Source organism: Botrytis sinoallii (assembly GCF_014898435.1).
Source record: "Botrytis sinoallii strain Bc 23 chromosome Unknown BSIN_001, whole genome shotgun sequence".
In the NCBI taxonomy this organism is placed as follows: Eukaryota; Fungi; Ascomycota; class Leotiomycetes; order Helotiales; family Sclerotiniaceae; genus Botrytis; species Botrytis sinoallii.
The window spans coordinates 4970868-4993019 of record NW_024066028.1 but is presented as its reverse complement, the minus strand read 5'-3'; the positions used below and the strand labels follow the sequence as shown (position 1 = coordinate 4993019).

The window sequence follows — 22152 nt, the reverse complement described above, 5'->3', positions numbered from 1 at the left end:
CATTCTATCTTTATTCTTAACTCCCATTCCCGTTTCGTTTATTTCGTTTGATTTTATTTCATTTTATTTCATTCTTATCCATTCATTCCTATCCATTCATCTCATTATCCTCTCATCATAATTTCATCCCCTCCATTCATTTCCTTCATCTTCATCTCATTCTCCTTCATCTTCATCTCATTCTCCTTCATCTTCATCTCATTTTCCCACTTTCAATCCTCCCTCATCCCATTCTCCTCCATTCATCCCCATCTCCCCAACCCTAAAACCCCTCCGCAGCTTCACTCAACACTTCCCACAACCCCCGCCGCCGCACCCCCCAACACCCCCACCTATCCCCCCGCCGCCGCGAGATGATCCCGCCATTTACTCGTACCCGAAGTTGTATTTGTACTCCGCCGTTTCCGGAATTTTGTCTCCGCGGCTCTGAAGAGCGGGGATCTGAATCGCGAGAACGGCGGGAGCGAGAATGATGGGAATGGGAACGCGGAGAGCGGGAATGGGAATGGGAATGTGAATGAGAATGAGAATGCGAATGATGGCGTCGAGAATTGTGCGGGGGATAAGAAGGATGAGATGGATTGGGTATATATGTATGTGTGTAAGGAGAAGTGCTTTGTGAAGGAGGATAGGGAGGTGAGGAGCCGGATGGAGATGTAGAGTAAGGAGCGTAGGGATTTGGTGAGAGATATTGATTTTGATTTATTTGTGGGGGAGGTCCTTGTCCTTGAGGATAGGGAGGTTGAGGAAATTGATTTTGTATTGGATAGGGGGGTTGCTGTTGTGGAGGTGGTGGATATCCTTGTTGGGGATGATTTTGTTGTCCAGGAAAAGAACCCAGAGGTGCGTATCCATTTGGTGTTTGGTTTATTCCGGGTATATCCATACCTCTTCCTGGAAGTGGATTATTTGATGCAGAATATGGCGAGGAAGAGAAATGTTGAGGCTGAGGTTGGGGTTGTGATTGAGGAGCAAAAGTATAATTTGCTTCACGATCTCTTTCTCTGCGATTATATCTTTCCGATCTTCCTTTTCTTTCTCTTCTTCCTCCCCTCTCTTCCCATTCATCACCTCTTCTACCTTTTCCTCTTGCATCCCCATTTCTTTTCTCACCACGTCTTCTATGCTCATTCATATCTGAATCAGAATCCGAGCTCATCTCCGAACTAGAATTAGAACTGCAAGAAGAACTCTCCTCATCCTCTGAGTTTCGTCTTCTACTTCTTTCACTTCTTTCCCTTCTCTCCCTTCTTTCTCTCTGCTCGGGATGATTTCTCCACCAACGCTCTTCTCTCAAAACATGCGAGCGCTCAGCATATTGTTGAATTTCCTCTTTCGTTAGAATTCCCAAGATAGCTACGAATTCTGGTCGACTATTTGTATATAATTATTAGTATCACAATACATTATATCATATTTATCATATAGTTTTCTTTCCCTTCTCTCGATATTTATTATATACTCATCCTGAGAACAAAAAGGAATGATGGATAACTTACGCTTCGAATCTTCTCCCATCTCTCATCAATACTTCTGGTGATATCAAAGATCGTTTAACCTTTGTCCATTTTGCATCTTGAGGAATTTCGTGGCCGGATGAATCAGGTGCAATTTTTGATTTTAAAATAGAAGTAGGAATGGGAATTGGAATGGTGGAATCGTGGGGATTATTTCCACTACTAAGTGTAGGTTTGTGATTTTTTGATGATTCATCAGGAAGATCGAATCGAACACCACTTGTACGCGGTGATGATTTCTGGACTGGGTCCGAGCTATGTTTTGGTCGAAGTGTCATTGTTTCCAATTGAGGTGATGGTATGTTTTTGTTGGGAGGTTCATTAGGATATGAGTACGAATTTGAATTTGAATTCCAACTTCCCGGAGAAGACGGTGGAAGAAGTTGAGGATTACTTGTTGTGAAGCAAGGAAGCAAAAGAAGATCCGAGGTTTGAATTATTGAAGTATTATTATGATTCGAATTGACTGGATATCGTGACATCGTCTGATGCATGAATGACGTATCATCCTCAGAGTTTAATTTTGAGCCGTTAATATCCTTTCCGCATTGCGATTCTGATATATCGAGATCTGTGGTTGAGACTTTGGGAGTTAGAGGAGGTGATAATTGTCGATGAGGAGTTGAAGATATATTTTGTCCGGGGTATGGATATGAGTCGACGAGAGATTTGGGTTTGGGTCTTTGGAATTTCATCGCTGGAGGGAATTTTATATTGTCTTCTCGTTGGATCATTTCTTTTGCTCCAGAGTCATTGCGTCCTAAATTGATATTGGCATTATCGAATGAAGCTGGTGCTACTTGTGTATGAGGTGAATCGGAATGTGTAGAGTCCCATCGTTCTTTATGAGGAGTTCTTGGACTGGTTTGAGGTGTAGATGCAGATGGATTTTCGATTAGTAGCCCGTCTTGTTCCATTTGTCGTATATATGCAATTAAAACATCCTGGAAGTTTGTTAGAAAGAAGCAATTGTCCTACCACATTGAAAGATCCAAATACCTTATGCCGTTCCAAAACTACTCTATTAAACCCCTCTTCAACTAGATTCCTCCTAAACCATTTCCAAATCTGCAAAGTATCCTCCTCATCTTCATTCTCAGAACCCATCATTTGTAAAGTCCCAACCCTTCGACTCCTATCCGCTGCAATATCATCCACCTTATCCAACAACATATCCAATTCTCCCTTTCCGTCTGCTTCCTCTGCTTCCTTTGCGTCTCCGTCTTCATCTTCGTGTAGTAGCGAATCGAGAAAATGCGATGTATTCTTCTTATGCGAAATCAACCTCACTCGAATCCCACCCAATTGATCCATCTCATTACTTCCCAACCTTCCCCCTCCATTCCTCCCATATCTCCCCAACAATCCATCAAGTTGTCTCAGGGTCCCCTCACAATCCCCAATAATCCCCTCCACACTTTCCCAATTCCCCTCGTCCCACTCCCCATTCCTCTCTTCCTCCTCTTCTTCAACTCCCTCAAAACCCCATACAAACCCTTCACTTCCCGTCGAATCTCCTCATATTCCGCCCCCGCCTCTCTACATTTCCGATGCACATCGCGACAAAGTATCGATACTTTTCTGATATCTGATGATGTTCCAACACTCATTTCGTATCTCATTCAGCGCTCAATATTCGACTTCAAATATGCTATCCCAAATCTCGAATCTCGCACTTCGATGTCGCAAGCGATTCTAAGGTTCGAGAAGGAGAGAAAGAAAGAGGGAGAGATCAATTATACACCCATCCCTTTGAACCCAAAAAGTGGCAAAGCAAAATAATTAATCAATCAAATTAAAATGATGAAAGATATGCGAGTGTGCGTGTGTGTGCGCGATATGATGTGTTGTACTCTCTTCCTGCTTTCATTTACTTTGCTCTGCTGCAGCGAAGTGGATATCTTTTCTTTCTTTCCTGCTGAGTTCTCTGTCTGATAACCTATGATGATAGCTCCGACGTAACGAACCACTCCACTTTATTATACCCCGCAATGTTTTTCTTGTCGAATTCCCAGATTTCTAATCGTTGATTGTGCCGAGTTTCGAGTTTCGAGTTGCGGAATTCGTATTGATGTATCCGTGTTTTGTTAATGATTACTTGAGGAAGTAGGTAGGTATGCACCGTGGCATGTATGTATGTATATAAAATACCGCTTCAAAAATACAAATTCACAATCACCATAATCAATATAATTCATTCAGATCCGATACTCAATACTCAGTACTCAGTACCCAAACAAAACCAAGACCAATAAATCAATAAAATGGAGAATAAGTTTTAGAATAATAAACCTCCATCCCTTAGAAGCTGCATAGAAGAATAATCGAAGCCATCAATCGAGGCGGAGCTGAACAAATGGGTATCGGTAGAATAGGTAACGATTTAAGAAATCTCTCTCGAACTACCGCTTGCCTCAATGAACCATACCATATCATACCATACCACACCAGATCCAGAAACCGATAATCATATTCCAATCCGTTCATCCATCCAAGATTCCAAGTGACGTCGCGGGAATGAACATCCATCCATCTCTCCACCTATCCTATCCTATCCGTCTCTCCGTCCATCCAATCCATGAACCATCCCTCCCTCCCTTCATCATCCACCCAATCAAACACCACACGCCACAAACCCAACCCAACCAAGCATTCACAAAAACGGCTGAGAAGTTAAAATATGCATTAGAAGTTAGAACACAAGCAACACCTCAGAACACAATAAAAACTGGAGAATTCTTATCCCTAGTCACTCCCAGTTCTCAAACACAACAAACAGCAAAGCAACCCCAAATCTCATGAACCGCACTTTGTGGCGCAGTTCCCATCTCTCCATCAACCTCCATCAACCCACCCATCCACAGCGATCGCCGCAATGTCGCACCCACTGCGTAACCAAGGCGTGAGGCTCAGATGAAGGCTTATACAATTTCGTATCCACTCCAGCCGTGCGAACACCGAGCCGAGCTCCCTCTACAGAACCTATCATGCCGAGTTACCGCATCGTGTTGTAGAATATGTAGAAGGTGTGGAATATGATAGGATCGCTAAGCATGGGTTGACACATTTTTCTTGACGGTGCATTCAGGTTGCATGAAGGCGTCGGGAAAAGATGCTAGAATATATGTAGGTAATCAATGGTGAGATGTGGAGTGCAAGGCAGGGCAGGGCAAGACAGGGGAGGGGAACTCCGAAATCATGTCATGTGAATACTGTACTGGTCGTGTAGATAAAATTTGTACGAGGTCAACTTGTACGAGATATATGGTATATGGCATGAGCAAAAGAGGTTTTTGATTTTTATATCCTTCCAACCAATCAATCAACAATATCATTAAAATAATAAACCCTTCATCTTCAATGCTATTCTGATACTCCTTACAAAACAATTCTTTCTCTTGTATATTTTCCCACTTGTCTACTCAAGAGTCTTCCAATATCTCTCTTACTTCTCTTTTGAATTTCTCCTCCTGCACCTACACGAAGACGAGATATTTGTTTCTCGGCCTTGAGACCAATCGGTAATGTCGAGAGGTCTTTTTCTCCAGAGGGAAGTGTTAATATTGACTTTGCCATTCGTCCTGTGTCTTCATTGCCAAGGGTTTTAAGTACGGAATCCCCGTAACGGACCATCTCGGATGTTAATCCCTTGAGGTAAACGGCCGTTTCGATCCCTTCGAGTGCGGCACTGACTTCCATTTTCAATGTTCCATGAATGCTTCGATTCGGATTGATCACCATTGATCAATCTTGCATTTCCGGTCAACCAACCGCCAGCTGCACGAGCATCAATACAATTGTTGAGTAAGCTGGAGATGAGAATGATGGAGTTATCAGGTGCCTCAACTTCGTCATCATCCAATTCCAAGATATCAAGGTATCGACCTGTCCATCCACCTTTGGCCAATTCGACTCTCAAAATATAGATTAGTGATACCGTTTCTTGACTTGTAAAAGTTGTCTGTAAAGCTTCCGTAATGTTGTTGTCTGGACATGTATAGAGTTTCGAGAGAGCCACATTTAAGGCTTCACCTCTGACACCTGAACCTTCTCCTAATTGAAATTCGGCGAGTTGGAGATCATCTTCAGCCTCGGCTTCAAGTCTTTGTACTTCCTCTTCAGCATTATCATGTTCCAGGGGTGTGTCTTCCCCATTTGTCAGTAATGCTTGCTTTGGACTCGAAGAGTCTCCAAGTTCAAACAAATCCATAGTTTCCATTAACTTTTGAATAGCGTGAAGAAGTTCCGCTGCTCCAAGTAGATTGGATGAAACAAGATGAAGTAATAATTCCATTTCCCGGTCCAACTTAACAATAGCATTGACAAGTTGGCCAGCTGGTATTGGGCCAGAAAGTGAGGCTCGAATCTCTTGTCTCAATGCTGATTCGATATTAAGAATCGTCATGTTTCCTGTTTGAAGCAACCACCTGAAAAGTCTAGGAGGATAGAAAATAATAGAAAGCTCATACACCCCTTCCAGATTCTGAGACCAGCTAAAAATCTTACTTAGTGCATATAATATCCATCTACGATCGACTTCAGAAGGCTCTATCTTTGCAATCTTGTCTGCAGGATTTTCGGACATTTCAGTGCTCCAATCTTGGTCGAACTTGCTGCCTAAAGCCTTCTCGAAAGCTGCAGTATCTCCACTCTTGACACATCTCTCAGGTTCTCTCGTCACATTTACCCATGCATCTTCTTTCATGCCCATTGATCCAGGAAGGTAATGATCCACGAAAAGCCACTTTCCATGCGATGGCTCCTTTCCAGGCTTGGAGCGTACAACTTGTGGATCCGAGCAGCCAAGAGAATCGATCAATAGTCCAAATGCTCGAGATTTTGATCCTTGACCAGGTTGAAAATCCACTTGAACGGCAACGAGCTCATTATCTGAGATAGCTAAAACTGTCCCAAGTTTAGGGTAGTAAGAGATGAATTGAGCAGGAATATCCAATCGTGGTCTCTGCTTATCATCAGAGTCTCGTTTGCGTTTGAGTGATTCTTTGTTTGCCTCATCATCCAACTTGATGGTTGCTAACACAGATTCATATTTTGGGTTGAGAATGCTAATAGCTTGTTGATTTGACATGATTATAGAAGTGCTTGAAAGGCGAAGGAAGGAACCGGTACCAGGAGTGTTGATTTCGGATTGTATCTTTGGAAAAGTATCATGTAAATCCAAAGTTGTCAACACTTCCGCTTCCAGTATTTGCAAAATACCGGCGGAAACATTGATACCGAATGAAGCTTTTCCGACCGTTACTTTCTTCTTTGGAGCTTTGTGAATTGGTAGAGGGGCGTCGAGAAGAGATTCGACAGAATGTGTTGTGCCATTCAAATATGTCGTCGCCTTCCTTGGCAACGCTACAATGTGTAATGTACGCACACGATCACCAGCTTCCTGCACATTTGACTTTGTAATCACAATTATTATGTCTGGATTAAAGCCATCTTCGGTCACTTCTTGTGGGAAAAAAGCAAAAACATCCTGGCGACCTTTCAAGATTCCTTGACCAGCGGAATAGGCATTTGTAATGTGCGCATATTCAACCTCGATATTGGTCATTGTCATTGACGAAGCTCGACCGAGGGCGGTGGCAGGAGAGGACCATAATAGCTGAAGACTTTCACCATCTAAGCATTGAATCTCACCATCTTTCTTCACAATCAATATATCCGATTTTTTGATCGCATCCAATCCTGAAGAGGCTAAAGCACCCAAATGAACCACTGGCGCTTTCGATTGACTGAGCTTGTGTGTGACTGTTGTAGATTGTGATGTGCTAGTCCCTTCCGTAATATCATGGAACAATGTGATTTGATCCTCAGAGCCGGATGTCGAAACATATGTTCTTCGCTCGGTTTTGGTTTTCGTCGTTTTCGACCTGGAAGAGTATGGCGGGCAAGAAAATGAAGTGCCAGGAGGCAGAGCGTAAGAAGTAAGTAATTTTGAAGATGATACCTGAGAAGACATTAACATTTGAAGATACCCAAGAAATATCTATAATATCTTACATCGTATAAATTCACACCTTCTCCGTGAATTCCAACCGCCAATTCTGACCTCTTTCTTTTTTTTGATCCAGGTGAACCACCAAAGACTTCCCCAACTACATATTGGGCCTGTTTCGATCGCGGTAAAGTAGCGACCACGTATGGCTGCTGTAAAGATATTCTTGACGACATATTAACAATTGGAATTTTTGCGCAATCAATTCCAATGTATTGAAGCAGTGATTATGGATTTGCGCAAAGTAAAAAGATCCAAAAAGCTTTGAAATTTCTCTGAGCGGTGAAACAATTCTGCCGTGGCACAAAACTTTATGTCTTGGAGGGTTACCAAATTTATTATGCCACGCCCTGCACACTTTAGCGTGTCTGTTTGGTGTCGATCATGTGATTCTGACCATCCTGCCAGGTAGGAATGACCAATCAGCTCTCAAAAACGCGAGCAGAAGAGTGTCAAGTGGGTCTATGTGGTACTTTACATGCGTTGTAGATGGGTACACTCAAGCATCCAGAAAAATCCTACATTGAACTTCCTTCTCATCAGGTACCTATCTTTTGATGTCGAATAATAATGCGGAAATGAATCAAAATCCCAAACCTCTCGATCGGATATTACAATTCATAAGCTTAGGAACATTTTCATTACAATTTTCAACGTCAAACATCGACAACATGATTTTATATTGAATATTGAAAAGGGTGAATAGTTTTCGAAGCACTTCATCTACCTATCACCTATGGGGCCCAAAGTAGACCAGTAGTTAAAGTGCTAATTTCATCAAAACGCGTACGCGGTTCTCAACTTCACCTTGATGTCACTACCTTATTACCTAAGTACTTAGCAACTTTTGGATGCGCATTGCTTTTCACTCCCAATTACTTTTTCACTGTCTGCAAAAGGGCACTTTTTTATATTCTATATCTGTTCTCAAGTCAAGCTTCTTACGAAAATTACAAATGTTTTTCTCCCCTTGACCAATTAATTGATTGAGAATCGCTATCGTTGAAAGCGAATGTGCGAGGTTCGCGTTTGATCATCTCGACTTGGCCGCATACGAATGGCGGTCTTGATCGCAAAAACCATGAATCCTCTCATAGAAGAGGGGCACGAAAAGACTGTGCATCCCTTCTTCCAAAAGCCGTTAAGAACGTCATCGACTGCGGGAAACAATGTAACACTGCAAAATGGAGCTCTAGACTCATCATATATGCCAAATGGAGAACAAGCAGATTTGTTGGAGGTTGACCCGAACAATGGTAGGAGGAAACGCCGAAAGACTGCCTCGCCAGAAGTTACAACAGAGTTAGAGGCAGGAAAGACATCCACAATCACAAAGACAACTGCGCCGACAAAAACAGTGAAACCTTTACGAGCCTCGAAGCGTAAGCAAACTACCCTGACACCTGCAAAATCAAAAATTGTTGTCATGCGCTATGGCAGTGGACAAAGTCCAGCTTCTGAAGTTGGCAGCAAGATTGAGAATATTCTCGACGGCATCGAAACATTAATACCGAAGACGGAGTCAAATAATACGGACGTGAAAAATACAAAAGAGATAGTATCGAGAAAGGGGAATGGGGTAGATGCTATTCCATGGTGGAAGACAGCAAAAAAGAAATCGCCGACACAAGAAGAACCCCAGGAATCCTCAAAATCACAGCAATCGGGCCAAGGAAAAAAATCTCCTATAGGAAAGAGAACTACTTCGGGTAGACCAGCTTCACCATCGACAATTGTATCCAATTTTGGCCGACCACATTCAAGGGACGGAAAGCAAGTCCCGCCAACGTTTAAAGGCTTCGAGAAAGCTCCTAAAACTTCCAAGTTCCCCGACGCCATTGAGCCAGCTTGGCCATGGTCTGGAATGGTGCATGTACGCGGAGAAAGAGACGAGGAATATTCAAATGGCACCTCTACCAGCACAGTCCCTGGAGAATCCAGCGACGTGAAGAAAGGGTCAAAATATCGAGCAGTTGAAATCGTTGAAGATGAAAATATTATCAATACTTTTACGGCGAAATTACGAATTGATGAGACAATTAATAGCATCCATGACCTTCATATTCATGATTTCGCTCCAGTTTCTCCTTGCCTCCGAGTACCATCCAAACACATCGAAACAGGCCCAAGTCTCCAGTGTCGAGTACGAAAAGAACTTATCTCAAAGCCTAACAGACCAGTTTTACATGAGGATTTGAGCGATGACGAACTCCAAGAGCCAGATAAAAGACGTTCAAATGCCCACCCTGCTCTTACAAATGTTTACAACTCAATTGCCACTTCGCTATCGGCATTTGACAAGGCTGAATGCGAAAATATATCTTGGACACAGAAGTATGCACCAAAAAGTGCAGAGGAGATCTTACAGACTGGACGAGAGGCCTTCATATTGAAAGATTGGTTGCAAAAATTGACGGTAATGTCAGTAGAATCAGGTTCTGCTGAAAATAAGGCTACGAAGAAATCTGCATCGTCAAAAGCCGAACCAGTTGGAAAAAGGAAGCGAAAATCAAAAAAGCTGGATAATTTTATAGTATCTGATGGCGAAGAAGACAACGAGATGGATGAAATAACGGAGCCGGAAGATGGGGATTTGTTAGGAGATTCAGGTTTGGTCAAGAAAACAGTGATACGTTCTGGTGATTTGAATGCGAAAGGCCCTAAAGATTCCAAGCGCCTGGCCAATGCAGTTGTTTTGAGTGGACCACACGGATGTGGCAAGTCTGCCACGGTCTTTGCTGTTGCAAAAGAACTTGGTTTCGAAGTCTTCGAAATCAATCCAAATTCCAAGAGGAGCGGTAAAGAGGTGATGGATAAAGTTGGAGATATGACCCGAAATCATCTAGTTCAGAGATCCAAAGTTGATAAGATCTCGAGTGCGAATGAGGATGAAGAAAATTCATTTGATTCTGTGGCTGAAGAAGTGAAGAGCGGCCGTCAGGGTACCATGAACTCATTCTTCACTTCAAAAGCATCCGTCAAGCCAGAACCTAAAAGCAAGGGCATCTTGAACTCATTTTTTACATCCAAAGCACCAACGAAGCCGAAAGGTCAGAATGACAATGAAGAATATCCATCTAATGATATGGCTGAAGATCCAGAAAATGGCCGCCCGAGCATGGTGAAGCCATTCTTCACATCCAAAGAACCGACAAAGATGAAATCTGAGAGTACGGATGCTGAGCAAACTGCACCCAAAACGGACGTCACCAAGGATATAATCGCTCCGAAAGGGCCACCAAAGAAACAGCAACAATCCTTGATACTACTCGAAGAAGTCGATGTTTTATTTGAGGAGGATAGAGGATTTTGGCAAACAGTTTTGCTTCTGATCGCCCAGAGCAAGCGACCAATTATTATGACTTGTAATGATGAGTCTGCGGTACCAATTCTTGCTCTATCTCTACATGCAATTATACGCTTTACTACGGTGCCTACCGATCTCGCCGTTGATTACATGCTACTCGTAGCAGCCAACGAAGGTCATGCTATCCGTCGTGACGCGGTCAAGGCTTTATATGAAAGTCGAGCGTCAGACCTACGTGGTTCATTGACAGAGTTGGAGTTCTGGTGTCAATTTGCAGTTGGAGATCGTAAAGCTGGAATGGAGTGGTTTTATCCTCGTTTACCGTTGGGTTGCGATCTAGATGAGCATGGTAAGAAGTATCGCGTTGTTAGCGAAGATACTTATCACACTGGCATGGGCTGGATTTCTCAAGACACTCTCGAGAGCCAACGACCATACATCGATATCGAGGAAGAGACCTTGTATGAAGCTTGGAATGGTTGGGGTATTGATGTAGGCGACTGGCAACAAAATATAGGCATCAGTACTTGGGCGGACAAGATCACGGATTGCGCCAATGAGTGTGCCACCAGACGAGCTGCTCTGGCAATGTACGATGACTTTGCCGAAGCTATGAGTGCTACAGATTGTTTCTCGCATAACAGCTTCGGCGCAGACTATAAAGTGAGTTTCCCTCTATCAACATTACATCTACTCGTTGCTAATGAAATAAGGTTACCATTGATGCAAGTTACCCAAAAATGTCTAGTAAAGCGAGAGAAGATTACACTATGGCAAATCAATTACTGGACGTGTCGCCGCAAATTACTCTGGACGAGACAAGTATCAACATATCATTCTGGATGAAATCTCGAGCCAGAGAAGTTCTTCAAATTCGTCAACATGTTGAACATGGATGGGAAATCCATCGAGAGCTGGATGGACCGACCGAGAAACAAGTTCAAGGCCTCATTCAGTCCCAATCACGTCCTCAAGGGAATGCTATTACTCGCCGCGATTTGAGCTTGGCTTTTGATCCTATTTCAGAGTCCGAAAAGACATATGTTTGGAGTACTGGAAATCTTGAAGCGTGCTGCTTTGATCGAACTATGAATCTCATTATACTCGACGTTGCTCCATACGTTAGGTCCATAGTATCCTACGATGCACGTCTTCAGAAAGATCGAGTACGTCTGAGCAATCTACTCAGTCAAAATGGAGGTAATATCGCACCGAAACCCAAGAGAATGAGAACAACTCGAGCAGCTATGTCGGCCCTTGAGGGCGGTACAAGAAGTACGACCAGGAAGGAAAAGTATTTCAGTCAGGATATCAACCCATATTTTGTTCTCAGGACTGGATCGCAGAGTTGGTTGGATGCAGCTATCTCTATTACAGCAGCCACGGACGATGGGAGTAGGAGATCGAGTATACAGATGTCGGAGAGTAATATAGTTGCTGACAGTGGAAAAGATGAACTTTTAGATTAGATCGGGCATGGGAATTCTCACATATGGTGGATCATCTTCACATAGCAACATATGGCATGGCATGGCAAGGATACATGTAAACATTTGCATAAATGAGGCGTGTTGGAGACATTGCCCGGCGGAACAAAAAGGGAATTCGCCATATATGGTAGTATGCTGGGCTAGAGGTATAAACACGCGTAAAATTCAGAATGATATATGAACATAAACAAATGAAAAATATCCTTGCAAAAGTTTTTGTAGCGATTGAATTAAGGCTTTTGAGATCATCGATGGGAGAGCAAACTTTTGGATCACTGTATAATAGGTACTGTTATATTGCTACGGGTGGTAACATTGAGGTTTTAGTAAAAGGGCTTGTAAGAATGAGGAATCTAGTTGGAGTCTTCGAGCGCAGCGAGCTAAGGGGGTTTGGGGGCTTGCCCCCATAATGATACCATTCATAAGTCGAAATCTTGATATTCGACTTCGTTGGCTCTCTCGAATAGCATTTCTATAAAGATGAACTGCCTGGATAGCGAACATTATAGAGTGCTATTACTATTGCTTGAATGTCGCTTGGACAGGGGTTGTCATCTAGTACTTGGTGTTTATATCCATATCTTCAAAGGTTTCCATCGTTTTATAGATGCTTGACTACAAGCAACTCGACAATTAATTTAGATTAGATGGTGATTGTGATTGGTTTATGACCCGTAATCTACGTTTCAATACATACTAGATTTCTCACATTTCCTTCCTTTTCCATTCTGAACATGTTTCCTCCATTTCCTCCAATTTTCTATCTGTTCTGATATAATCACGTGATGGTTACGTCAAGACTAGCGCGATTGTTCCACTCGGCACACACAAGCCCTAAATTGAAAAATCAATCCACCTCTATTGAATTGATCTTGAGAGAAACATCCATTTTCTTCACGACAACATCAAACCGACAAAATGGCACCAGCAAACACCGGCGCAAAGAAGCAAAAGAAGAAGTGGTCCAAGGGAAAGGGTGCGCATTAAATTTTTTACCATGCCCTGGAATTTTCGAATAGAAACTGATGAAAAATCAATATAGTCAAGGACAAGGCTCAACACGCCGTCATCCTCGATAAGTCCACTTCCGACAGACTCGCCAAAGATGTTCAATCCTACCGTCTCGTCACCGTCGCTGTTTTGGTCGATAGATTAAAGATCAACGGATCTTTGGCCAGAAGATGTTTGAAGGAATTGGAGGAGAAGGGACAAATCAAGATTGTTGTCAAGCATCACGCCGGTGATATCTACAGTATGTCTATTACGTTCCGATATTATCCTTTTTCGATGCAGCGCAAAAACATTCGAGTCGAATCATTTCCACCCAATGGAATGATGATCTTCAGGATAAGCGTGTCAAAAGGACGATCCAGAAAATACAAATGCTAACATTGTTTCTTTCAACAGCCCGTGCTATCCAAGCCGACGAGTAAAGAAATCAATAATCGGAAAACTTCAAAACGATCAAGGCAATACACGATGGTCATGACCTCGTCTTCGAAATAATCGACCAAAATTACGATTATGGATTGTACGTGGACGTTTTGGCATGAGATATCCGGATGGGTTTTTATATTATGACTTTTCCTCGGGCTTGTTAGGAAAGGCAGGCAGGTGTAGCATATCGAATTCAGCCTTTTGCTTATTGATGCCAAATCTGATGGGTATTCATATATGTTTTGCAGATGTGATATCGTGGTAGAGATGTGACTATGAAAATGCAGGCTAATCTGAAGGAATAGAACATGACACAGCAGATCCAGTCCAAAGGCGAGTGCGAGTACGAGAGCGGTGGAAAGAGTTCCCGGACCAAGTTTAACCACATCTCAGCCTTTGAGATCACCACAATTACCAATTCTTGGTCCAATTCCCTAGAAAACCTTAATTGCAGACCAATTCTCCCCCGCTCAAAACTCCCTCTTCCCGTTCCCGTCTATCCCAAGGCTAAATGTAATTCAATTCCAAATCCATATCCATATCCATAAAAATACCAATGACGACGACTCCATTTGCTATGCAAGTCCGAGGCTAAATCTCCAAGCTGTGAGCTATTATTACACAAAGACCCGTAACTTCCCCATATCAATTTATCTCCAACGAACCTGCCACTTGTCAATCTCGTCCCTCCATTCAAGCCCTTGATCCTTTTTCCTTTCTTCAAATTATAACACAATTCAATACTTCATCACAATACATACACGTATTAGCACCCATCCACGATGGCCGACACAGATGCACTCCGTGAACGTCGCAAACGAAACTCCATTGATATTCTCGAAGATGAGGCTCCTCTCACCAAGACCACGACCCGGGGTTCTTCTCCGTCGGCAGAAAAGAAGGCAAAGAAATCACTTAATAAATTGGCAGCAGATGACGATGCAGCACCTTTCTCGTTGGTAGACTTACTGAGATCGATTGTTTTTGTACTGGTTGCAAGCTGTGGGTTGAGTTATGTGGTTACGAGGAATAGCTATTTTTGGGGAATGAAGAGACCGAATTGGACGCATGGGGAGGTTTTGAAGGGATACTGGGTTAGTGGATTTCTTTGGTTCCTTTTTTGTTTTGAATTGCTAGCTAGGAAGTTTGGTGTGAGAGGAGACGAGGAGAGGAGAGGATAAGACAGCTTGAGAATTACGGATACTCTTCTATAATGGGGAATATAAATAACTAAGATCTTTCACTCTCTTCCAGAACGGACCTCCCCAAATAACCGACGCAGATCTCCCGCGCTTCGACGGCTCGAACCCAGATCTTCCAATCTACCTCGCGCTCAATGGCACGATCTATGATGTTACGGCGGGACGCAGACATTATGGTCCGGGAGGCAGTTATCATTTCTTTGCGGGTGTGGATGCTACGAGGGCGTTTGTGACGAATTGTTTTGAGGAGGATAGGACGCCGGATCTGAGGGGTGTGGAGGATATGTTTTTGCCGGTGGATGACGAGGAGACGGATGCGGAAATTTTGAAGAGGGTTGGGAAGGGGGGCATGAAGAAGTTGAAGGAGAGGGAAAAGAGGGAGGCGGCTAAGGCGGTGAGGGATGCATTGGGGCATTGGATTGGTGAGTTGAGCTTAGGGGAAGGGGGTGCGGTCTGAGAGGACACTTTGGCTAACTTGTGTTTTAATTATAGGTTTCTTTGAAAATAGTGGAAAGTATCCAAAGATAGGAAAGGTTAAGAGGGAGAAGGGATGGGAAACTAAGGGGGAGAAACCAAAGTTGTGTGAGAAGGCGCAGAAGGGAAGGAAGAAGAGGACAATTCCTGAGGGGGGAATCTAAGTCTGAGTGAGACCTGTGTGGGTTTGCCCCGGGGTTCTGATAAGAGAGGAAGAGTAGAATGTGGAATGTATTATGAGGTGTGCAGAATACAGAATGTGGTTAGGATGAGGTTTTATTTATTTATATTCGGCTTGTGAGAAGCATTCTGAAGATTTTCACAACAGTTAGGAGTTTGTATGTTACGCAGCAAATGCCAATATGACTTCAATATCGCGTTCGGTAAACGCAATATTATGTCTAATGTCGAAAAAAAATTGATCCGAACGAGCCCTAAGTGGGGGGGGAGTATTAGGTAGTAAGCTCACATCAAAGGATTTTCGACAGATTGAAGCCAAGGAGGCTTTTATATCCTAAAGGGTTTTTAGCAAGCGAGTAACCTTGCCTCGATGCTTTTCCATCACTCTTTGCTATAGCATCATTTCAATATATAGAATTGGATATTATCTTTTGTATTGCCATAGTCACTTGTAAGCTTACAATTACTTTTGGATAAGCATTCGGAATTTTGAGATGGTTGTAAGTGCAATGTCTCGATTGTATCTATCTAGATTCGAGTCCATGTGAGAGAGTCAATAGAATTTGACGTGCATTCCATTATAGACTTCTTCATTAAGTTATAGAAGATAAAGCAAACTCTATATCCTAGAATCATGAAATTTATATGTGCATTCAGAGAGTTGCATCGCTCGTTCCGGATACGTAACATCATACTATTCACTGCTCTTGAGATAGCTAATGACCCAAGCGATCGCCCTCGGCAGGGCCATCCCTCTTTTTACCAGAAACATTACCTGCTCCCGGCGGGGCAAAGATATTGTCTCTCGGGGTAGCAAAACCATGACCGCACTGATTAGACCAGCAAACCTCCTACATGATGGTCAGTTTATTCTCATTCTCCAGATTATATGTTCCGGGTCTTACATTCGCGAACCTGGTGAACCAAGCATAATTGTCAGCATTTGCAATCACCAACGGTGAAGTTTCTATAGTCGAACGCAGCTATCTTATATCCCAAGGGCCGTACTGGTAATCACCCACTACGTTTCCCTTTTGTTTGAAAGGCATGATTGCCGCTTGGCTGACTTTGTTGACATGGCTTAAAGTAATCAGCTTTCGCTTCATGTTATCAGGGAAAGAAGCATGTTTTAGGTTAATTCGTGGAGAAGTATATAGCCACCGATACTAATCATTTTGTATGATACAAATAGATCTATTGTGCTGCAATTTATATCGTCGAGCTTTGGGTATGTATAGGCATTCAGGGCAGTGGTATTGCAGAAGTGGATTTGTGTTTATAGCTCATCGATCGGATTGTTGGTGTATATAAGAGGTCTCTTGTTTGAGTTCAATCGGCTACATTGTTTTATCATGGTTGGAAGATAGTCTTCGGGATGAATATTGATAGTAGATAATATATCAGCGTTTGTTGAGGGGTCATTGGTGGCTGGTGCAACCATATTTTGGGATACTGCTCTGACGGCGTCTTGATGTTCAGGCAGAAAGTACGCCGAAGAATTACGCAAACGTGTCATTTGGACTCCGAGAGGAATTCGTGACTCGTTTTCCCCAAGCGTTAACGATATCGAGATTTCCAAATGAAATCATCCAAATAGAGTCGAAGAGCATATGAATGTGTGTAATGCTGCTCAGTTCGCTGGTGTTCAATACTTTGGGCAATATTGGCGAACGGCTCTATTGATAAGAATTGGGAGTTTATTACTGGGCCTGGGGGAGACTTCATTTTTGAATTTTTACAAGTTCTTACGGATGCTCTTATCGCCATTGAACTAGAATTTGCACTAGGGGAGATTGAGCTGGGAGAGGAGCTTTATGCTTTTTGTGAAGCAGCAATAACTCATATGTGATCGATGGATATATTGGTCATCTGTTTGATACAAGGATTTGATAGTTCTGAGTCGTTATTGTATGCTTATCATAAAACTATCGACGAACATGTATCATAACTTTTGAAAGTGATCCAAATTCTATTTGCTAGCCTTGAAAATTCGTGGCAATGAAGCTGCAATTAAACTTTTCGTCATATAGATGAGTGTTAAGACCGATAACAGGAATAGAGTGAATCTCTTAAATATCATCACCAATCAAAATTAACATAAATAAGAAACAAAGATATTATTGAGTTTTGGTGAAGATGTCCACGGGTACCTTCCCGATCGCCTAATTGATTAAACGACGGTGGTCCTTTATGGTTCTTCAGCCACACTAGCAGTCAATAAGACGAGAGCCTACCTAATCGAAGAGACCAATCGCTGTCTTATGTCTGTGTCATTGTTTGATTGCGCCACTTGACGTATTTATAGAAGGCTGGCTTATATATATTTGTCTAACACCGCGCATTTAAAGCATACTTTATCCACTGACTCAGCTGTTCTTTTGATTGTTTGTTTCGGTTTCCACTCAATCAACTTCGTTACATTTTTCATCGAGAAAAAAATGAACAATCATCCTCCATCGATTCAACGGCCAGCGATGGCTTGGCGCGATAATCTTCGTACAGAGCCCAAACTCATAGTCACAGCATCAGTCTCGCCGCCTTCATTTTCACTCACAAAATCCCGTGAACTTCCCGTCATCATCGATCTTACACTTATTCTCATAGATTCCACAAAACCCATTACAGTCAATATCAACGATAGTTTCCTAGCACCCGACAAAGCAAATTCTGTCAACAGTCCCTACAGTCTTACTCATAAAGATACAGGCAAACAAGTATTCGAAATCTACACGAACATCGGTTTAGCTACCACCAAAATTACTATCAATCCCGATACCGACTTGTTAACTATATATCCCGGGAAACTTTTCACCACCCAGGTATGCATCGGGCTCGATGTATTCTTCACTGGAGAGACTGGTGCTGGTACCCGCGCGGATCCATGTCTTTGTGCGACACCATCATCTTGCTTGAAGGTGGGAGAAACTTATGAAGTGGGATTATCTTCCGAAACTAGTGGTAGGCCAGAGTTTATGTGGTGGGCTCCAGGAGATTGCGAGAGTACTGTGAAAGAGCGGGTATCGTGGTGGAATAGGTTGTTGGGAAACAATTCATTTGTGGATGAAATAATGTTTATTTTAGATCCGATGGTGAAAGTGGAGTGGGCGAAACGAGCTGAGATTAAGATTGAAGAGTAGTGGTGGAAAAGGAAATTGACGGAGAGCTAGATGGTTTGTATTTGAAAGTTTATACTTCTTCCGTTATTCTGGATTCTGGTATTGCTGAACTTGCTAACCGCAGCCAATGGGAACTCGGTCAATATAACTCAGTTTGAAGTTAAAGTATACATCTGCAATTTTCCCCTTTGGAAAGTACAACAGAAAAACTTTCCACAGGATATAGCACGGAAACTAAACCCAGATTGAGTGCAAATTTCTTCGGCAACTCTCACTGAGTGCACATCTATTTGAAAAGTGTGAAAAGCTGAGAGCCATGACTCTAGGAACGAAAGAATTGTATGACTAGAAGAAAGTGACCACATACCCACTAATGGCTTTGTATCTCTTATGTTGATCTGTGTCGTACCAGTAAGGAATATCACAAATATCCAACGCTCCGTTGAACTTCCTATCCCGCCGTTCGGTGTAAGGGCTTATATACTGAGTTTCTTCTCTAATCATATCCCTCTATCAATGGACACACGGGCTAAGCATAGCACGAGGGAGGACAAGAGCGGGGCTAGGAAATCAGAGGTGAAAGAGCAGGAGTTAGAAGCGGAAAAAGAGAGATATATAATAATTAGCTATTTATAAAGAAAAATATCCGTTACAACTTCGCTTTCACTCCGAGTTGCTCTGCATGTATAATACCATCAATAACATCCATTGCCTCTACCAATCTCCTTTCCTGCATTTTTGGTGCTACGACTTGAACACAAAGTGTCGATTCGAGATATACTCTCCTATCGATTATTTTCTTATCCCCTATTCATTTTCATTAGCATGATACTCATTCTATTCTCCGGATCAAAAACTTACATAACTCTCTGTTGGCTTTATCCCAACTTCCTCCTACCTTCTCCGCCAACTCTCCCTCCAAATCCGTCTCCTGAAAATCCCGCACCGGTAATGTTCCACATGGATAATCCAATAACACAAAGCTACTCGTATAACCTGTAGCATTCCAGCTATCAATCTGTGGTGTAGGATGCGGAGCCACGGGACAAATAATAGCATCGATTGTACCCATCTTGATATCATTCCAGATCTTCAACATTTCCCTTTCTAATTCTGATTTCTTGGCATGGATATCCACAAGTTTCGGGAGAGTAATTGGGGATTTCCGTCTCAAACGCGTGGATAACCAGGGAATAAGCGGTTCGGATGTTTGCTCAAGAAGATCAAACATATAGTTTGCACCATCGATGCCGAAAAATTGATTGGCGAGCGATTGACATTTCTTAAATGCAGGCGCATCGATCTCAACTATTGAGTGGCCGGCAGCTCGAAGCTTTTCCAATGTTTCGTTGAGGATTTTGTTGATGGGAGGAAGTGGTGTCGTTACCCCATCGGTTCTAATAACACCAAATACTAATTTCTCTTTCTTTTGAACAGTACCCTGCTCCTTCCACATTCCATACACTACATCTGGATCTCGTTCCCATGGTTTCGAATCTGATACTATTTGTAGAAACAATTCACAGTCCCGCAAACTCCTCGCAATTGGTCCCGCACTAGCAGGTAGTCCAATTTTCGATGCTCCAGGTTGTTGGCCACCTTCTTGTCCCAGATAAGGTATCCTTTGAGCACTCGGCTTGATCCCATATAATCCATTACACATAGCAGGTATCCTAATACTGCCACCCACATCTGTACCTACTCCCAATACACTCCCTCTCATTGCAATTAGCGCCCCTTCACCTCCTGAACTGCCTCCAGCAGTAAGTCTCCTATCTCTCGGATTTAAGACTCGTCCAAATACATGATTATCTGAATCCAACGCCATCAAAGTTTGCGGTACATTCGTCTTACAATATAGTACCGCACCAGCTTCTAACAATATATCCACAAGTAAAGAGTTTTCTCCAGCGGGGTTTTCAGCCAAAGAAGCAATTCCAATACAAGCATCATATCCTTTTACTTTGAACGTATCTTTCAAACTCACAGGTACACCATGTAAAGGACCAATTACCTTCCCCGTTCTCGCAAACTCGGCATCAAGCCATTTTGCACGAGCGATAGCATCGGAGAAAAATATCTCGGTCAGACAGTTACATACTTGCTGAGCAATAGCCGCACGTTTACAAAACGCGATGGTTACTTCGAGAGCGGTGAGTTCATGGGAACGGAGCGCGGTGGAAAGAGATGTAGCGTCGTAGGACTCGGTAATGCTTAATTCGGAGGGGGTGAGGATGCCGCTGGTGCGGGGGATGGAGAGGACGTTGAAGACGGAGGGGGCTGGGGGAGAGGAGAGGAGCCAGGGGGTGGGGATGAGGGATTGTCTGGTCTTTTGTTTGCGGTGGGAGATTTGTTGCCAGGGGGAGGGGGGAGGGGAGGTCATTGTGGATGGTTTGGAGATGTTAAAGAACCTCTTGAGCTCCTTAGTTTGGATGGATACATCGAGATATGTATGGGGGATTTTAGTATGCGGGGGAGGGGAACATCAAGTGCTCGTGCCGAGGTTGTGCATAAATATTGCATAAACCTAGCATTTTATGCAAATATCCCTCACTCGATTTTATGTGTGATGTTGACATTCGAATCTCATTCGTACCAAACATACATCTTACATTTTCCAATGAGCCTACTAACACCACGAACCTGTCACCTCATGTCCCCCTTAAATATCTCGCTTGCTCAATATGGATTTACTATCATCGATTCGTTGGAGTCAATTAGCCACCGTACAATACTGAACATTTATTTGATCTCTGCTATCTTCCCTTCGAGTCAACCCTGATACGTCCATCCTCTATGACCCCTCAATTTCCCATCCTCGATTTGATGTCTTTGAATTGGTATTAAAGACGTAACGCACATGTTCAAGCATCCCGCTGAGTTATATCATGATTGAGAGATGCTGTTGAAGAAATATTCTCACAAGTTACACCGGCATTCATTGCCCTGAAATAGTATTGTGTTGATGATAGAAGAGAGGCACTTATCAAGCATCATCGTCGCCACAAAAACGCAGGGACAGCGCAAGTTAAGAAAGAGAATATTTGCGATAATTTACCAAAATCTGTAGAATGACGAATTTATTGGATCCATAATAAGTCGGCAATCTCCTGTCGAGAACTCCACTCGTAAGGTTCGCAAATGATGAATCACGCATGGTCGACGTTTCTTTCAAACGGCCACTAGGAACTTGCTTTTTGCGCATGAAGATATATATTAAAACGCATCGCGATGTGGAAATACCCCCGCGTTTTCGTGAGCAAAATTGCAAAGTCCAGGGATAGTTCCAAGGATGCCATGGGATGTGGATACCCATGGAAGCTGGGATCTTGGTGGAAAAAGAAAATCAAAGAAAATCGAAAGAAAGGCAGAATAAATTGAAATCTGGGTCTAGACTTGTGGTTGCTCGTTAGCTGTGG

The 22152-nt window shown here is 42.9% G+C and overlaps 8 protein-coding genes across 8 annotated transcripts; 4 read left to right on the top strand and 4 right to left on the bottom strand.

The window, feature by feature from the left end:
- Positions 1-262: 262 nt before the first annotated feature.
- Positions 263-2831, bottom strand: EAF02_001064 (uncharacterized protein; the record flags this gene model as incomplete). The annotated part of the gene is made up of 3 exons (XM_038897112.1): positions 263-1373; positions 1500-2461; positions 2517-2831. The coding sequence occupies 3 exons, from the start codon at positions 2829-2831 to the stop codon at positions 263-265; spliced, it is 2388 nt and encodes a 795-aa protein (XP_038763971.1).
- A 2064-nt stretch (positions 2832-4895) lies between these two features.
- Positions 4896-7767, bottom strand: EAF02_001063 (uncharacterized protein; the record flags this gene model as incomplete). Its single annotated transcript, XM_038897111.1, has 3 exons — positions 7533-7767; positions 5256-7479; positions 4896-5209 (listed from the first exon to the last, which is right to left on the bottom strand). The coding sequence occupies exons 1-3, from the start codon at positions 7701-7703 to the stop codon at positions 4896-4898; spliced, it is 2709 nt and encodes a 902-aa protein (XP_038763970.1). The 5' UTR covers positions 7704-7767.
- Positions 7768-8405: 638 nt separating this feature from the next.
- On the top strand, positions 8406-12657 carry EAF02_001062 (uncharacterized protein). The gene is made up of 2 exons (XM_038897110.1): positions 8406-11497; positions 11548-12657. The coding sequence occupies exons 1-2, from the start codon at positions 8585-8587 to the stop codon at positions 12301-12303; spliced, it is 3669 nt and encodes a 1222-aa protein (XP_038763969.1). The 5' UTR covers positions 8406-8584; the 3' UTR covers positions 12304-12657.
- Positions 12658-13149: 492 nt separating this feature from the next.
- On the top strand, positions 13150-13757 carry EAF02_001061 (uncharacterized protein; the record flags this gene model as incomplete). Its single annotated transcript, XM_038897109.1, has 3 exons — positions 13150-13300; positions 13367-13576; positions 13732-13757. The coding sequence occupies exons 1-3, from the start codon at positions 13243-13245 to the stop codon at positions 13755-13757; spliced, it is 294 nt and encodes a 97-aa protein (XP_038763968.1). The 5' UTR covers positions 13150-13242.
- A 786-nt stretch (positions 13758-14543) lies between these two features.
- EAF02_001060 (uncharacterized protein) lies at positions 14544-15601 on the top strand (the record flags this gene model as incomplete). The annotated part of the gene is made up of 3 exons (XM_038897108.1): positions 14544-14855; positions 15016-15385; positions 15456-15601. The coding sequence occupies 3 exons, from the start codon at positions 14544-14546 to the stop codon at positions 15599-15601; spliced, it is 828 nt and encodes a 275-aa protein (XP_038763967.1).
- A 732-nt stretch (positions 15602-16333) lies between these two features.
- EAF02_001059 (uncharacterized protein) lies at positions 16334-16791 on the bottom strand (the record flags this gene model as incomplete). The annotated part of the gene is made up of 4 exons (XM_038897107.1): positions 16334-16468; positions 16523-16600; positions 16640-16683; positions 16779-16791. 4 exons carry the CDS (start codon positions 16789-16791, stop codon positions 16334-16336), a joined length of 270 nt encoding a protein of 89 aa, XP_038763966.1.
- A 1264-nt stretch (positions 16792-18055) lies between these two features.
- Positions 18056-18754, top strand: EAF02_001058 (uncharacterized protein; the record flags this gene model as incomplete). Its single annotated transcript, XM_038897106.1, has 1 exon — positions 18056-18754. The coding sequence occupies one exon, from the start codon at positions 18056-18058 to the stop codon at positions 18752-18754; it is 699 nt and encodes a 232-aa protein (XP_038763965.1).
- A 573-nt stretch (positions 18755-19327) lies between these two features.
- On the bottom strand, positions 19328-21116 carry EAF02_001057 (uncharacterized protein; the record flags this gene model as incomplete). Its single annotated transcript, XM_038897105.1, has 2 exons — positions 19328-19540; positions 19595-21116. The coding sequence occupies 2 exons, from the start codon at positions 21114-21116 to the stop codon at positions 19383-19385; spliced, it is 1680 nt and encodes a 559-aa protein (XP_038763964.1). The 3' UTR covers positions 19328-19382.
- Between the last annotated feature and the right edge of the window lie 1036 nt (positions 21117-22152).

Coding starts and splice junctions, on each gene's coding strand:
- EAF02_001062 (XM_038897110.1), top strand. CDS start 8,585: ATGGCGGTCTTGATCGCAAAAACCATGAATCCTCTCATAGAAGAGGGG. Junction 11,498..11,547: donor GCTTCGGCGCAGACTATAAA/GTGAGTTTCCCT, acceptor TAATGAAATAAG/GTTACCATTGATGCAAGTTA.